General features: G+C 50.9%; 1 protein-coding gene across 4 annotated transcripts in view; it reads left to right on the top strand.

Moving 5' to 3' along the window:
* The first annotated feature begins 1,339 nt into the window (after positions 1-1,339).
* The window catches only part of SP1 (Sp1 transcription factor), a 29,604-nt gene continuing 14,287 nt past the window's right edge, over positions 1,340-16,656 (top strand). The window contains exons 1-3 of one of the 4 annotated variants that reach the window (XM_090052072.1): positions 1,340-1,497; positions 3,283-3,386; positions 4,262-5,720. In XM_090052072.1, coding sequence (XP_089908198.1) covers positions 1,491-1,497; positions 3,283-3,386; positions 4,262-5,720 — 1,570 coding nt within the window. In that variant the 5' untranslated portion in view covers positions 1,340-1,490. Of the gene's footprint in view, positions 1,498-2,316; positions 2,986-3,282; positions 3,402-4,261; positions 5,721-16,656 lie in introns of those variants that run through there. The other 3 variants (XM_090052071.1, XM_090052069.1, XM_090052070.1) reach the window with 3 other exon arrangements.

The raw sequence follows: 16,656 nt of genomic DNA, 5'->3' as shown, positions 1-16,656 counted from the left end.
TGGTTTTTACAGTAAATTTCTAATGCTTCTGATGGCAGACTGAGGTGAGAGCAAGCAGCCCTCCGAACCCAGGTGGGTGTGGACTAGGGAAGCCACTGAGGTTCCTCAAGGATAGAGGACAGCACCTCTGTTCACCACCACGGTGAGTGCTGCCGCATGCCTCCTGAGGGCGCGGCGGCATGGCGGTGAGCTCCCGCAGGTGGCCGCAGCAGTGTTGGCAGTGAGGGCAGGCCGAGCAGGGCGACAGAGCAATGACAACGTTCAAGCCAAACGCATGACTGAGAAGGGGACACGGTTTTGGGGTAAATCCTTTATTAGGCCAACTCGAATAGTTTAGATTTAAATTTAGATTTAGATGTTGAGGCTCCAACTATCTGGCAAGCGCCGGCAGGGGGCCTCGTTTGTGCAGGTGGTAGCAGGCCCCTCGCGGGAAATCACGACGGCATCTCGGAGGGTTTCGGGAAGCCGCGGCGCGTCCGGGGACGCAGCTCAAGCCATAGGCAGGTCAGGGGGCGGACCTGGCCCGAGGGAGGCCACGTGGCGACAGGCCCCGCTGGGCGCCACGTGGTACCAGAGCGGTGCGCGCGTGCGGTGCTTGTGCGGACGACTGGGCCAGAAGCACCTCCTCGGGGCAGAGGCAGGGGCGGGGACTGAGCTAAAATGGCGCCGCTCCGCCACATTCCCCAACGCCTCTCCTCCTAGCGCGTAACCCACCGCCTCCTCGCGCGTCCCATTGGCCGGTTTGAGGGGGCTCGCCTGTCCCATTGGCCGGGGATCCGCGGCCTCGCCAGTCGCCTGGCTTCAGATTGTTCACTGTGCACGCCGAGCTCCAATCCGGCCTGCCGTACGTCAGCGGGCGTGGGCCTGCTTGACAGCTGACTGGAGAACCTGGACGTCGATCCAATTTTCGTCCCGCCCTTCCCCGCGAGGCGCCGTCTTAGAAGCCCGCCTAAATCTCGATTCGTTGTTCAGGGTGTCAATCGCTGCCTCCCTCTACACTTCCCCAGCCTCGCCCCTACGGGGTCTCCCTGGGAGCCCTCGTGCCCGTCGATTGGGCGCCCGCTACGCCACTCACCCTTGGGCCTCACCCCCTCATCCCAACCCCGCCGGAGGAGGCCCGTGGGCTTCCTATTGGTCGCCGTCTCCGTCACTCCCCCTTCCCCCCTCCCTCATTGGGCGGAGCCGCCCGAAGGGGCGTATCTCAGGGCAGGGGATTCGGGCGCGCTTCTCCCCCCCCCTCAGGCTCCGCCCGCTTCCTCATTCGCGGGCTGGAGTGCCACTCGGCGCGCGTCCCGCCCCCGCGGCCGCTCCGCGGCTCCTGATTGGGTGCGGCCGGGCTGCGGGGCGTGGCCCGGGGCCGGGGCAGCGTCGCGCCGCTCCCTCCCTCGCCAGCCCTTTGGCGGTCACCGGCGGGGTTAGGCTGCCTCGTCACCGCGCCGGCCTCCGCCCCTCCCCCGGCAGCGACTTGGACTCGCCCCCCCGCGGCCACCATGAGCGGTACGGACCGGACCACCCCAGCCCGGGGGAGGGGGCCCGGCCCTGCCCCGCCCCGCCCCGCCCCGGCCCGGCCCGGCCGCCCGCGCGGAGGGGAGGGCCCCGGGGGAGGGGGCTGCGGGCGAGGGAGGGCCCGGGGGAGGGGCCGGCGGGCGACCTCGTGGAGCGGGGCCCTGAGGGGAGCGGGGGGAAGGCCCGGAACCCCCGGGAGGGCTTGAGGGCCATGAGGAGGGGGGGAAATACGGGGAAAGGCGCGGGGATCCCTGAGGGGTGGGGGCTGCGGTCCTTATTGGGGGGGGGGCAAATATCATGGCGGAAGAGGCTGGAGGCTCTGACAGGGGTGGAGGGACTAAATATCGTAGGGGTAGGGTCTGAGGGCTCTGTAAGGGGGCTGGGGGCTCTGACGGGGGGGTGGGGGGGGCTGAGGGTTATGAGGATAAGGGCAAATATGGGGGAAGGCCTGGGATCCTTGTGGAGCACGGGAAATGTCACGGGGAAAGGCTCTGGGATCCCGAAGGGAGGGGGCTGTGGTTCCTGGTGGGGCGATGAGGGTCATGGGGCGGTAAATACCATGGGGGAAGGGGCTGGAGGCTCTGACAGGGTTGGGGGCGGCTGAGGACGGGTCAAATATGGGGGAAGGGGCTGAGGGTCATGAGGGGGACAGATGTGGGGGGGGGCTGAAGGGCTTTGACAGGGGGGTTGGGGGGGAACTGAGGGCCATGAGGAGGGGGTGCAAGTATCATGGGGAAAGGCCTGGGATCCCTGAAGGGAGAGGGTGCGGGGCAGACATCATGAGGATATCCCTGAGGGAAAGGAGCTGCAGTCCTGATTGGAGGGGGGGCTGTGAGGGCCATGAGAGAGAGGGCAAATATGGGGGAAGGGCCTGGGATCCCTGTAATGGGGGCTGGGGGCTCCGAGGTGTGGGGAGGCAAAGGCCCTGGGATCCCTGAGGGGCAAGTTGTGGGGGACAGCTCTGAGAGCTCTTCCCTGCCACCTTCCCTCCGAGCTGGCAGGGAGGGGTTGACCCCCCACCCAGATCTGAGGGCAGGGCTAAGGGAGGTGCCAGGGAAGGGAGGGAGGGTGAAGCCTCCTGGGCAAGGTCCCAAGGGAACAGGCTGGAATTGCTGCTGGGCAAAGGGATTTCCCGTGGGGTGGGAATGAAGGAGGCTTTAGGGGGGTGGTGGAGTAGGGCTGGGCAGGGAGGCAGGAGTGACAGGAGGGTGGGGGAGGGGATCTCTGGGCTCTGTGCCACCCTCCAGCCTCAGCTCCCTTTTCCTACAGTTTCTCCGTGTCCCAGCCCCCCTTCCCCCCATTTATCTCCCTGCTTCCCTTCTTGTGGCCCCAAAGTACCCAAATGGAGGGAGTTGGGCCCTGGCAGGTCCTACCGTGTTGTCCACCCACTCTGCGTTCCCAACCCTCTCTCTTGCTGTTCTTCGCCCTCCTTCCTGTCTGCTTTCACTTCTATGGACTTGTGGATGGGCCAGCCAGCAGGTGCTATGCGATGTGCTCTGCTAAGTATTCCCCCTTGAAGCAGTCATTAACCTTTGATCCGCCCACCCTATTTTCCCTGTCCCCCAGAATCTGTTGGAGCGCACATAGTGACCCTTTCAAATAATGGGCCGGGGGGGGGGTATACAAGTTTCTTTGTGGGTTCGCCCCCATATTCCCAAATATGCATCTGCTTTCCCCCACTGTCACCCTACTCAGCCTCTCTCCTCATTCTCTTTTTGGTGAACATTTTCTTGCTTTGATTATCACTTGACCTCATTCCTTTTCCCCACTCTGTAGACCAAGAGAGCCCCGAAGAAGTGGCTGTGGTGAAGTCTGAGAAAATAGAAGGAGGTGGTGACAGCAGCAGCAACAGCATCAGTGAAGGCAATGGGGAGGGTCAGGTGAGCAGCGCATGGGTACGTGCTGGAGAGTGGGCAGCTATCCAAATGGGGCTAGCTCCATGCTTTGCTTTTGTCAGGGGATAGCCGTTTGGGGGCCCTGCTGAAGTACTAATACGCCCTGTGAACCCACAGATATGTTTGATTTGAGTCCTGGGACTTCCTGTGTTAGCATCATGATGAGTAGCTCTCTGACAGCCAAGCTTAGGAATCTTATTGAGAGAGAGGAGGTTTAAGTTTGGGGCTGCTGGTTGCTTCCTTGACCTCCCTTTTCTAACACACACAGTAGCTCTAGTGTGTAAGCCTGTATGTACAGAGTTTTAAATAAATCCCTGACCAAGCTCTCCACTGCATGTGCTTGTCACCCCAGGGAGAGGAAAGAAGAATATAAATGCCCAACAGACATTGCCTAAAGCAGTTCTGGACAGTATACGGGTGCCTCTAGTATGAACACAGCCTACAAAAAGCAGTGGCTGCCTCGCCAGGGTCATATCCGGCACCCTTGGTCTTACCCCTTCCAGAAATACTTAGCACAGTTGCTCCTTTAAACACATCTTTATAATAGAGGAGCCTCCAGCATGCTCAGATGGGTGTCTAGAAGCAGCAGCACTTCCTCTTAGGACATATCAGTTCATACAGGGGAAACCCCCTTGCTTTGGGCTGAGCTGCAGAGGTAGTTTTAAAGCCACAGTTTGTGTTCAGAAACCCCTAAGCCCTGTCAAGCCCATGTCTGCTTGGGGTGCTTTGGAGCTGCGGGTGGGTGTTTGTCACTGAGGAGTGTTTATCTTGTGGGCAGCAGCTCCTCCCTGTTTGCTCTCATGCGCGCTGCCCACTAGGCGGGTTCTGGTGAATTAACTCCTCCTTTCTCTGCTTGTCAGGAATCCCAGCCTTCTCCCTTGGCTCTCTTGGCAGCCACATGCAGTAGGATTGAGTCTCCCAATGAGAACTCAAACAGCTCCCAGAGCCAGCAAGGAGGCTCGGGCGAGCTGGACCTCACAGCTGCCACTGCTCAGCTTGCCCAGAGCGCCAATGGCTGGCAAATCATTTCCACTGGCTCAGCAACGCCTGCCACCTCTAAGGAGCAAGGGAGCAACGGCAACAATGGCAGTGACTCGTCATCCAAGAGCCGCCCTGTGAGTGCTGGGCAGTATGTGGTCGCTGCCACCCCCAATCTGCAGAACCAGCAGGTGTTGACTGGCTTGCCCGGTATGATCCCTAACATCCAGTACCAGGTAATCCCACAGTTCCAAACTGTGGACGGGCAGCAGTTACAGTTTGCCACCACTCCGACCCCAGTGAACGTCCAGCAGGATGCCTCTGGGCAGCTTCAGCTCATCCCAGGGACGAACCAGCAGATCATTACAAGTAGAGCTGGCACGGGCAACATCTTAGCAGCCATGCCAAATCTCTTACAGCAGGCTGTGCCCATCCAGGGTGTCGGCTTAGGCAATAACAGCCTCGCGGGACAAACACAGTATGTGGCCAATGTCCCTGTGGCTTTGAATGGCAATATCACCTTGCTGCCTGTCAACAGCGTGGCAGCCAGCTTGGCTCCCACGTCTCAGACGGTCACTTTAAGTAGCTCGGGTTCTCCAGACAGCAGCTCCCAGCCAGTCACTTCCGGTGCTGCCATCAGCTCTTCTGGCCTGGCCACTTCCATCACTAGTTCTGGCGCTTTTTTCACCAATGCCAATAGCTTCTCAACGACCACCACAACCAGTAACATGGGCATCGTGAATTTTTCCACCAGTGGAACCATGGGAACAAATGTGCAGGTCCAGACACCCCCAAGGGCTAGCAGCGATCAGAACTCAGACTCTGTTCAGAACCAGGTGGCCCTTCAGCCAGGTCAGCAGAAGGAGGCTGATCAAAACCAGCAGTCCCAGCAGCAGCAGATCTTAATACAGCCTCAGCTTGTCCAAGGAGGCCAAGCTATTCAGGCCCTCCAAACTGCTCCACTCTCTGGCCAGACCTTTACTGCCCAAGCCATCTCCCAGGATGCCCTGCAGAACCTTCAGCTCCAAGCAGTCCCCAACACTGGGCCAATTATTATCCGAACACCGACCATGGGGCCCAACGGGCAGGTCAGCTGGCAGACAATTCAGCTGCAGAACCCAGCCACTCAGACAATCACCTTGGCCCCACTGCAAGGTGTATCGCTGGGGCAAACTGGGAGCACCAGCACAACTCTTGCCCCTAGTGGTACTGTCACCGTGAATGCCGCTCAGCTCTCCTCCATGCCAGGCCTTCAGACCATTAATCTCAGCGCTTTGGGAGCATCTGGCATCCAGGTCCATCAGCTTCAAGGACTGCCACTGGCTATAGCCAATGCTGCTGGTAAGTGAGACGTTTGGTTAACCAGCCCTCTGAATTGTTCTGCTTGTTCTTATGAAACCAAAGTGGCTGAACTAAATCATGCTGTTGATTCCATCCTTGGGGGTGTTTAAGGCCTGCCTTGACAAAGCCCTGGCTGGAATGAGCTAGTTAAGGATGGTCCTGCTTTAAGAAGGGGCTTGGACTAGCACTGGATGACCTCCTGAGGTCCCTCCCAACCCTCATTTTCTATGATCCCAGCTAGGACAGAGGTGTCAAACCCACAGCTGGCAGGGCTCATCAGATCTGCTTTGTTGCACGTATGCCTTATTTAGATTTTGAAGAGTCCAGGTTTCCATTTTAAATTTTAAGTTTCTAGCTTTCATAGCTGTGGGGTTAAAGCGGTTCTGAGTGAAACCTGCAGAAGACCTGAAACTTGACTGCAAAGACCTAGAAACTAACAACTTGCTGTTGATTGCCCCAGGCATTAACTCTAGCTCCAGTTAGGAGCCTAAGTAACTCTTTCATTGCTGGTGACTTTAATTGATTAAAAGATGGGAGCTGTAAGTGAATCCCTTGAGAATTGGGAGTTGATGGCAAAGAAATTCAGAGGACAGGTGAACAGACAGGATAGAAGGGGAGGAACAGCAGGGTGAGAAAAGGCAAAAATAGCATGTGTCCTAAAGGAAGATAACTGTGCTCTAAGCAGTGTTGATACAGTAACCTGGCACGGAACAAGTAAGGGCAGATTTTAAATAAAGCCCATATTCTCTTCTTGATCATCGTAGCATAAAACTCTTATTGGCTGGGGGCAGGACCCTGGTGGGTTAGGAGAAGTGTTCTTTCAGTATGGAGTATAGTGTGCATCCTAGATAATTCAACAGCTTCCAGAGGATGAGTTTGCCACTGATGCCACTGGCATGCATGTATGCACAACCCCTTTGCTCGGGGATTTCCAGATTGCACAATATGCTGGCTTCTTTATGTGCCTGTTTGAATCAAGTCAGGGGTGGGTCTAGGCTGTCCTGATCTCATCACTCTGGAGAGGTCCAAACAGTTAAACTGGCACAAAGCATGCTGATTGTTGAGACAATTATTTGTAAGAAGACTGCATTGATTCAGTAGAAACAAACTATAGTTTGTATGGCTGTGTGGTGTCTTAATGCTGTGTGAATGGTCTCATTGCTAGTCTGGGCGTGTGGAAATTTTGTTCTCCCTTTTGACACTGTGAATGTGAGACTTGCTTTAAGTGAAAGAAGTGACTGCTCAAAAGCAATGCTTCTGAACTCTTGTTTCTTTTGAGAGTGGCTGCTTGGGTATCACCCTTAAAAAATTCAGCCCTTCAAGTTGGTGGGGTTCTTTAAATGAAGGTTTTTAATGTTACCCAATTCAACTTCTGTTTCCTCCTTGAAAGCAAATAAAGCCACTTACTTGGAATTGTCTTGCAGCCCTCTGCAACTTGCCGAGCTGCTGTTATGTTGGTTTGTGTGTTGCTTGTCTTCAGACTGTTTTTCATACCAGTTTTTAATTATAACTGTTAGGTACTGCTGTGTGAAGTGGAAGATATCCCTGGAGGTTTTGAAGACCTTGGTAGACAAAGCCTTGGCTGGGATGGTCTGGCTGGGGCTGGTCCTGCTTGGAGCAGGGGGTTGGACTAGATGTGACATCCTGAGCTCCCTTCCAACCCTCATTTTCTGTGATTCTGTATTAATAGATCACAAAGCCATAAGGGACAGTTTGACCATCTTGTTTGACCTACTTGTCCTTGGCTGTGGGTCTCCCCTTAACAAATACCTTGTTTGAACTGGGGCAAGTCTTTTAAGAAATGCTTCTGATTAAATTACCAGTATCTTTCTGGCAGGGTAGATTTGGTAGATTCTCTGGCACTGTGTACAGTATTCTGGCATTTGGAGCCTTCCAAAGTCATTTCTTTGCTGCCTGCAGGCCGAGTCAACGTGTTCCTGCCGTGAATGTGTGGAGATAGGAGCTGCCCACGTGCTTTGCTCCATGCTCTCTATTTCCTGTAACATGCGGTGGCTCTGCCCATGGTGGGTGGTTCAGGGAGGAACTGCTCTGGAGGCCTCCCATCGCATGGGCTGGTCATAAGCAGCCGCACTCCTTTCACTCACCCTGCAGCCCCGCTCCATGCTGACACGACTGCTTTGATGCCGACTGAATTGGCTGCTGTGCTGAGTGCTGCGGCAGAAATGACTGGCACTGAAAACCTATGCGCTACATTTCTGATTTAGTTAGTCTTCAAGGTGCAGATTTGCCCTGCCTTATGCTTTTAACTGGAGCTATAGGACATTTGGAGGGTGGCAGATGTCATTTAGTTTGAACTGTCAGGATGCTTTTTGTTCAAGCTTTTGCAGAGATTATGTACATGGACAATCAGAGTTGCTCTCAGCTCCGCCTAGAATTACCTAACACTTTCCATTGAGCCCCTGCCTTCAATTGCTATTAGCTCTGCCAAACTTTAACCATTTGTGCTGGAACTTTCCACCCTCTCCGTTTGCCTGAGGCTGATCTTTTTGTAAGTTTTGGCAAAAGCTGTTCCAGGGGAATGGAAAGCAAAATCAAACAGAAACAGGCAGGGGAGAGCCAGGGCTGATCAGAGCTGGGCTGTGCCTTTTGCTATCCCTCCCTGTCTTGCTAAATTAGAGGGCACTGGTAGGTGGAGCATTGGTTCACACATGCTTAAAAGCTTGTTGCTGAGAATATTCATGGGTCTGCTGTCCCACCCAGTGTGCTGACCCCTGCCCAGCTCCCCACAGTGCTTGAGCAGCCCCTGCCCCCAGGTACCCACCACTTTCTTGCAGGTGGCAGGAAAACTGAGCTCTTGTCTTGGTTCTTCTGGGAACTGCTGCTAATCCTGTGCACTTGGCAGCCCTGGCTGTTGAGCAAGGATCTTGTTTTCTCCAAGAAGGAGATGAGGTAACCAGGGGGTTTCACAAGATCACTTTGTAGATAGCTGAGGACATAGCCCTGCTTTGAATCAGAGTATAAGCTTTTCAACAGCCTGGGTGCCTTGGGGAGGGAGTGTGTGAGGCTGTTCATCTTTACTGGTCTTGCTTATCTCCAAGGGCAGGAAATCATTCCAGGACACTGATCCCAAATATTTCACTGTTGTTGGCAAATCAAGGAGTAGGCCCCTGGGGAAACATGCTGCCTATATTTCCCTGTAATGACTCATCCTTGCTGTTCCCTTCCCTCAGCTGGACTCCTCTAGCTTAGTGATGTGGGTCTGAGCTGTAGAGCTCACAATCCGGGTTCCAGCCCTGCTGATGAGCTGTGCACGATGCAATTTCCAGGCATCTTTTCTTCTGGGTGTTTTTTGGATGCTACTTCCTTGCATTTTTTTAATAACGCTGGTGTTCCGAGTCAAGCACTTAACCTGACTGCTGCTGTTTCTAACAGCTATTTGGGCCATTCAGATTCTGCCTGTGCGTTGCGCATGTTTACTGACACGATCACATATTGCTTGCCTGGTGGGGCTTCTGCTACTCTGAGGATAAATCTTGCAGTGGGACCCGGGGGAATCGGGTTCCGGAGTGGCATTCCCTGGCTCCAAGGTGCTCGATACTGTGTGCAGAGCACCAGGTCGAACATGTGGATTCATGCCAGGGTTGGCATTAGGAATGCAGCAGTGCCTCAGAGGAACAGCCTCGCTTGAACTGCAGTTACCTCCATTGCTCAAGTGCTAATAGCATCCGGGCCAAGCGTTGCACTCTCCTGGTTTTCTGTGTGTGCTTTCAGTTTGGCTTTCCATTGCACAGCCGTGCCACCTCCAAGGCCTGGCAAAAGAGACTTCCTTCCCACCAGCCCCTCTGCAAAGAGGCCCCCCTGCAAAGCTGGGGGGGGAGCCGCTTTCTGATGCAACAGGGAACTCAGAGATGTACTGGGCCATAGGACGTTTAGAGACACGGAGACCCCTGGTTTCTTTTCCTCTTTTCTTTCCTTTTTAAAAGAGAAATAAATCGGCCTTTTTGGCAGAGGCCCTTAACTGTCAACATCTGGGAGGAGGGGCGTGAAGTAGATGGGAAGCTGGTTGCCTCCAGTCACTTCACTGCATTAATCTAGTGGCTTTTGGTGTGGAGTGCCTAGAAAATGAGGATAAGCTCCTGCCTGGCTGAAGTACCTGCTAGGTAAATAGGCTGCTGGTAATGGATTCCCATCAGGTGCTGTGTTCAGGCTATTCAGGAGCTGAATTGAGGGCTTGAGATAAAGCACTGGAGCTCTTTTTGTAGTGCAAAGGAGCCCAGCACAAGAGGAGGGTAATACCCAAGGTGCTACTATGGAGAGGAGCTGCCAGGGTTTCCCAGCTTCCAGCACAGGGCAGGGGCTGGAGCAAAGCTAAATGAGCAGTGGTTCTCAACCTTTTTTGTATCAGGACTTATTTGTAAACATCGATGGCCAGTCTTGCCCCAGTCCTCCTCACTCCCGACCCATTGCCTCCTGCCTCCAGGCCCCATCTTCCCAGTGTGTAGGGCAGGGAGGTGGGTCACAGGGGGCCCCAAGCAGGAACTTTGCTAGCCCGCAAGGGAAAAGCCAGTTTCCCACATTTCTCTTCCTTAAAGGAGAATCCATCTTTAAAGTTTGATCTATTTTTAAAGCTTGTTTGCAACCCTTCCCTATATTCTTGAGACCCGCTGGTTGAGAAACACTGCTCTGGAGGGCAGCAGCCTGTGTTGGACTGGGATTGAGATGGGCCCAGGGGCTCTCAGCTGGTCATTTCTGTCAAAGGAACTGCCTGGCTGAGCGTGTTCCTGCCAGCTTTTGGGAAAATTGGGCTCTGTAACTTACTGTTTAAAAAGCAACACTAGGAAAATCCCCCAGCAGGTCATTTCAGTAACAAACGCCCTTCCAGACCCCGGGTTTGGCTGTTGCTCAGCCGGAGGCACTGCCACTGCTTTGGGCCCTGCTCCAGCAGCAGGGCTGGTGCAAGTAAAGGCCTTTATGCTCCGGCAGGCAGCAATTACGTTGTCCTGAGTTATCCCAGAGTCCTCTCCTCTCACCTCCCAAACTGGAGTGCTCTTGCACAGTTCACATTGACTTGCCCTGATCATCTGCTTGCAGTACAATGTCTTAAGGGTTTTGTCAAGTTTTCACTCCGTGGTTTTCTTTGTTATCTCTTGCTATACCTTATCTACCTCATCTCTTCTTTTCTTTTCTTTTTTAACGCCTGGCTTCAAATCCAAGTGCATGACTTCCTTTGGATTCATTAGCAGGGTAGCTGTACTTAGTTGTCACTGAAAGGTGTTCAAGTTCAGCCACAGTTGAACCACGACAGTTTCAGTCCCCCCGACACCTCCTTACCCTTCCTCATCAGCAGGGATCCTGGTTTCTCTGACTTAACTGGGGGGGGGTGGTTGTTGTTTTTTTTCCAGGTTTAAAAAAGTAATCCAAAATCCACATTTTTCCGTGATCAAAATGAAACTTGACTATATATACATCTGTGTATTAGAGGATTTTCATTTCAGTCATGGAAAAATGTGGATTTTGGGTTACTTTTTTAACACACAACTGGGGATTTTTTCTTATTAGAGAAAACTAGGATCCCTGCTCATCAGAAGCATTTCAGCAGAGCCTCTGAATGGATCAGGCAATGGAATTGGGAAGATTATATCAAAGAAACAACCCCTTGAAATCTGTTCCCTTCTTTATCAAACTTATCTAAACTTCTCCGTGGCTGTGTTTGAGGAGGTGGGGGGTTGTTCCTTGAAGCTGCTAGGCGCTTGAAGCAAATATATTCATGTTTTTTCTTTCTTCTTTTTTTGCGACAACTTCATCTAGTCAGTGAGATTTCTGTATGGTGTTTACAGTGGAAGAGAATCAGGATAAAATGTAGAGAAACAAGCCTTGACAAGCTCCTTCTTCAACGTAGAGTAATTAGTTTATTTGATTACATCAAATTACATCACTTGAGATAGTGAAATTACACAATTTAATCACTACCTAAACAGTATGTCACCTTTTTTTCTCTCTACTTTCCTGAAAAAAGGGTAGTTGAAGGAATCTCTGTTGCACTGACTGACTGCTTCTGAGCACCCCCGGCTTCCTGTTTCCAGGCATTGGAGACTTTATTAGCGCTAAACTTGGTTTAGGGCAGCTGACTTCATCAGAGTTTGAAGCTTCTTCTCAACTTTACATTTCTTTTAACCCCTTGATAATAGGAAGGGTATATTAGAAATGCTGAAAGCAGTGTGCCTTGGGACCAGTGCAGGTGGCAGGGTAGCATGAAATAGAGCAAGAAACAGTGTCTCCGTGTTTGTTTTGAGGCTGTAATTGTCACCAACTAGGGCTGTTATTGCTGTGCTCATTTTTGAGCTCGAGAGAGGCTTTTGGGAATTGTCTCATTTAACAGGACTGGAGTGGCCCATGTGGATCAGTGAGCCCTGGCCCCTGCTATCACTGTTGAAAACTGGGCCACACTGAAGCTTGTTCCTTGTTTGGAGCTGCTGGGTCTGACGTGAGATTCAGGAAGGCATTGGCACAGGTACTGGTTTGACAGGTTTGCTGTTCTGTAGAAGTGCCCTGCATTGTTCCTGTAATTGCCTTGTGCTGGGTCTGTCTTCAAGCCCTGGTTTTCCACCCGTGACTTTGGTCAGCTCCCAGCACCCTTGGCCCTTTCGGAAGGCACAGTTGGAATGGCAGTGATGCTGGCTCTTCCTGCCCTCTTTGACACACCTCCAAGGTAGAGCCTGTCTCTTACCCCACCTCCCTGAGGCCTATAGCTCTCACACCCCATGTCTCAGTGCTCTAGGCACCCTGAATTTACTGTTCGTTTCTTCAGGGACATGATAGTTGAAGCCAGCAGAATTTTAAGGGGTTCAAGGAACCAATCGGTCTTGATTTCAGCCAGCATGAGAAATAGTGGTAGACAGATAAGCTCCCAGCATGTGTCTCTCTCAATTTTCTCATGGTTTTTGAGTGTCCTTTGAGCTGAAGTCAGAAGCTTGCTCTCCCTGCCCTCCTGTTTCTGCTCTGGGACATGGCCCCTATCTGTTAGTTTTTTTTCTCTTGCTTCAGCATCAGGGAATTGGTCACCCCAGCTAACTAGTCTCCTACCACATGATTCTTGTGTAAGGCAGGGGTGTCCATGATACAGCCCATGGAGCCCTGTCATCTCTCCCCTGATGCTGTCTCTAGGTCTGTGTTGACCCATGTGCGGCATGCAGTGGCTGGTTCTGGATCCACACCACGCACAGTGCACACACTTATGCTCCCGCACCAACTATCCCTTCTGGGCAGCATAGAACAACCCCAAGCTAGCTCTGGAAGTGTGGCATTCCCAGCAGGCTGATTTACCCCAGTGGCATGGCCAGCCCTTTGCCAAGGTGAGAAGGCTCAGTGTGATTAGATCTTTACCCATCCTCTGTTGTTGGAGGCCATTTCTTGGAAGTTCAGCCAACACAGCTATAAAAGGACAACACACCAGTCCCATGGGCAGCTGGGGTTGCAGTCTAGCAGAGGGTGGCACAGAAGGTGCCCCACGTCAAAGAGGTGGTGAGCTGTATACGCAAACTCCCCAAACGATCAGGGTATCTGACCATAAACTGCCATATAATCATCTGTTAATGTGGGCTTAGAATATATATCACTTAGTTGCCTTCTCAGAGGAGAACTTGTTCCCTTGCAGCAAGCAAAACTGATTGAACTACTGTGGTAGGCCAACAAACTTCCAAGTTTTCTCAAAAGGAAATGTAATTTAATATGATGCATAAAAACCCTGACAATTAAAGGATATCGTAGAACTTGCTGTATGGCTTCAAGTCATTAAACACCAAATTAAAATACAATTACTCAATATGCGGCAGTATAACTTTGAAACAGCACACACTTATACCGCCAGTACCATGTGTTCCCTGCTCAACTGTCCATAACTCAGAAGAATTATTAAGATAGAGCTTTGCTCATTTCCATGAATGCCTTCCATTGCAGATTAATGCGTTTTGCGAATTAGTGAGAAAAGTGAACAATAAAATTCAAGAGCCTTGTATTGCAAAATGTACTTTGTTTCTTTGTGCAGCGAATGGGGCTTCATTTAGCTTGATCCTCTGTGTAGCATGGTACTTTGGAGAAGTAATGAAGGCTCGATGGCCTGGGATCTGAGAGCTGGGCTGTAAAATCACTGCTGAGAAATAGAAAGAGAAAATGCTTGACTGAGTTTGTGAACAAAAGGTTCTGTTAATTTTTCTTTTTCAGAAGCTACCCATAGACCAAACAGAAACTCGCTTAAACAGAACTCTTGCAGGTATAAAAGGATTTGAGGGGGGTGTCTTGTGGTTCTTTCTATTTTCTCTTGAGTGCTTTAGCACTCAGTCAGTGTTGTCCCTTTCTCTTGATAATTTCTCCTTCATTTTTAGCCTGTGTGTATTTTTCCCTTAAATTTTTGCATGTTTAAAAATATTTTTCTCCTAGATGGGTGTTGTTTTCCTTCTCCCTTCACTAGGATAGGTATGGACTGTGGCTGCAAATATTGCCTGGTTAACCCAAGCTGTATTTTTGTCCCTGGCCTACATAAGAAGTGAATAATGTGGATTTTTTTTCCCAAGGTCAGGGGAGGTGACTCCAAAATAATCCTGCCTAGTGTGCTGGGAGCATTCTTTACCCAGGTTTAGGAGCCTCCATAAAACCTCTAAACTCCAATTTGCCCAGACTCACAGCAAGAAGACAAAAAACATTTTGTCTTTAAAAAAAATAATCTTCCAAAGACTCTTGTTCTCAGGTCTGTTAAGAGGAGTCTGGCAGAATTAGCACAGCTCTTACAAGTTTCTCCTTCTCTGTAAGCAGTGCCTTGGCTATTTACCATTTTTGCATCAGAAATTCCTATTGGCCTGTGTTTCTCATTCATGATCCTTCCAAGAGGTAATAGTTTGGTAACAGTTGTCTAAATGATGAGATCTTTACCTTGCTCATGCCTGTTTCTGATTTTTGCTTTCACCTGGGTCAAGGTATTCTACAGCTGGTCTTGTGGTGCACTCAGACTGACTTCATGCTTCAGCAGCTGCAAAAGGGTGCTTGGCTATGTTATGCCCTGTCTTCACAGGACAGAGGAAAGCCATGCGTGTTCACACCACTGGACAGCAAAACCTTTGCGTTTCACCCCTGCTGCAGCCCTGTCAGGTGAATGAGTGGTAGAGATGTCACAAAAGCACAGTGCCCTTGATGCAAAGTGAAACTTGAAAGAATTAGGTCAGTTTTATTTAGCAGGTATCGGAGCTGTATTTCCATGGAAACATCGGCAGGATTCATAGGTGTTTGGTCCCCGTTACGCTGAAAATACAGTAGCATAGTTATTAATACATGCTTCAGCACCAATCTTGGAAGGATGGGCAGCAGCTTTGCAAAATGATTTGATAAATACAATAAAAGCAAGTTACCAAGCTTTCCCTCCTCACCCCATACATTCCCCACTGAAACATTAGTGTTTGACCTCAGTCCGTTCTGATATGCAGAGATCAAAGTGTGCCCTTTTCTTTGAGGCCCATCTTCTTTGGCAGCAATTGCACCAGAATTAGACTCAAGCCCTTGTTTACTAGAAAAAGCACTGCTTTTTTTTTCTGTTTATGAAATACCAGTAGAAAAGAGTACGACACAGTCTTTTGCGTATTTGAAGACTGAATCAAGGCCAGGAATCCAATAAAGACAGGAAATTGGTGTCCCACTGCTGTTTTACATATCCCTTGTGCATATTTTGACTCATCTTGCAGCAGCTCCTAGGCACAGCGCAGAAGATAATAGTGAAATCTCTCGTATGTACAGACAGTACTAGGCAGGCTGTCACCCTCTTCAGTTTTTAAGTAAAATAAGTACAGAGCCATATTTCCCTCTGTTTTACTTCTGGAGTATAAACATATGCTGCAAGAGCCAGAGTAGTACAAAAGGTTTGTCCTAAATTGCTGAGCGCTGTGCGTGGCATTGGGATGTGGCTGACTAGGTACAGGAAGCTCAAAGCCAAGGTTTTCAAGAGCGGTGAGAGTCTGCACACTCCTGTTTTCAGCAAGCCGATCTAAATGCAGCATTTAATAGGGGAGCTGATGTCACAGAATGGGCAGTTTTGAAGTGGTCTGATATTAAAAAAAACTCAGGCCAGTTATACTAAGAGGGTTTCCAGTATAGATTCCTACTGGGAGGAGGGGGCTGGGGGCTGCTTGCTGGGGTAGAGCTTATCTTGGTTCCCTTAAGGAACCTGCTGTACTTTCAGAAGCAGCTCTGGGCCTGTCTGCAACGATGACACTCTACGACCCTCTATTACTGTGTTGCCAAAAGCTTCTTGAGATGTCGCCTGGGTCACTAGTCCCTAAATGAAAACGAAAGATGCACTTAGTTCCTGGGAGTAGCTGCTTTGAGCAGTCGAATGATGCATATTAGGGCAAGAGACTGCACTTACAGTCAAAAATATAGTTAAAAACGTCCGCATTGTCTTAGCACTGCATTGGAGTTGGCTTCTGTGGTTCCAGACAATGGCTGAGATCTTCATTTCGCCCCCAACAGGTTAGTCATGTGGGTTTATTCATCTGGCTCCAGCCTAGTGACTCGGCTTGGGCGGCGTCTGTCATTTCCTGTCCCTTCGTTCCCCCCCGCCCCCCCAAGTGCGTATGAGGCAGTTGTTTTACATCTCTCTACGGAAGGGAGGGTTCGGCTTTTCTGAGGAACCAGCTCCATGTGGTTCCTCAGCTCCATCCTCTCGTTCTGTGTTTGTCCAGTATTAGGCCGTGCAGTCATGACGTGGGGACTCATGATGCTGCCACAAGGCACACAATTAAAACTCCTTTATGGAGAAGGATCCATCTCTTCCCTAATATATGGAGAGGTAGTCTGCCATGCTAGTGGGAGAGAAGGCAGGACAATGCCACTGGAAAAACAAATTGGTTTAGAGAAGTATGAGTTTTCGTAGCAGTAATGTAATGGTCAGATGCTGGCAATGACCTGCCAAAAAGGAAGGGTTTTCTGTAGA

This window comes from Crocodylus siamensis, chromosome 6 (genome assembly GCF_052110815.1).
Source record: "Crocodylus siamensis isolate JL-2025a chromosome 6, ASM5211081v1, whole genome shotgun sequence".
Taxonomy (NCBI): Eukaryota; Metazoa; Chordata; order Crocodylia; family Crocodylidae; genus Crocodylus; species Crocodylus siamensis.
The sequence above is the reverse complement of the archived record's forward strand: the minus strand, read 5'-3'. Positions and strand labels throughout refer to the sequence as shown.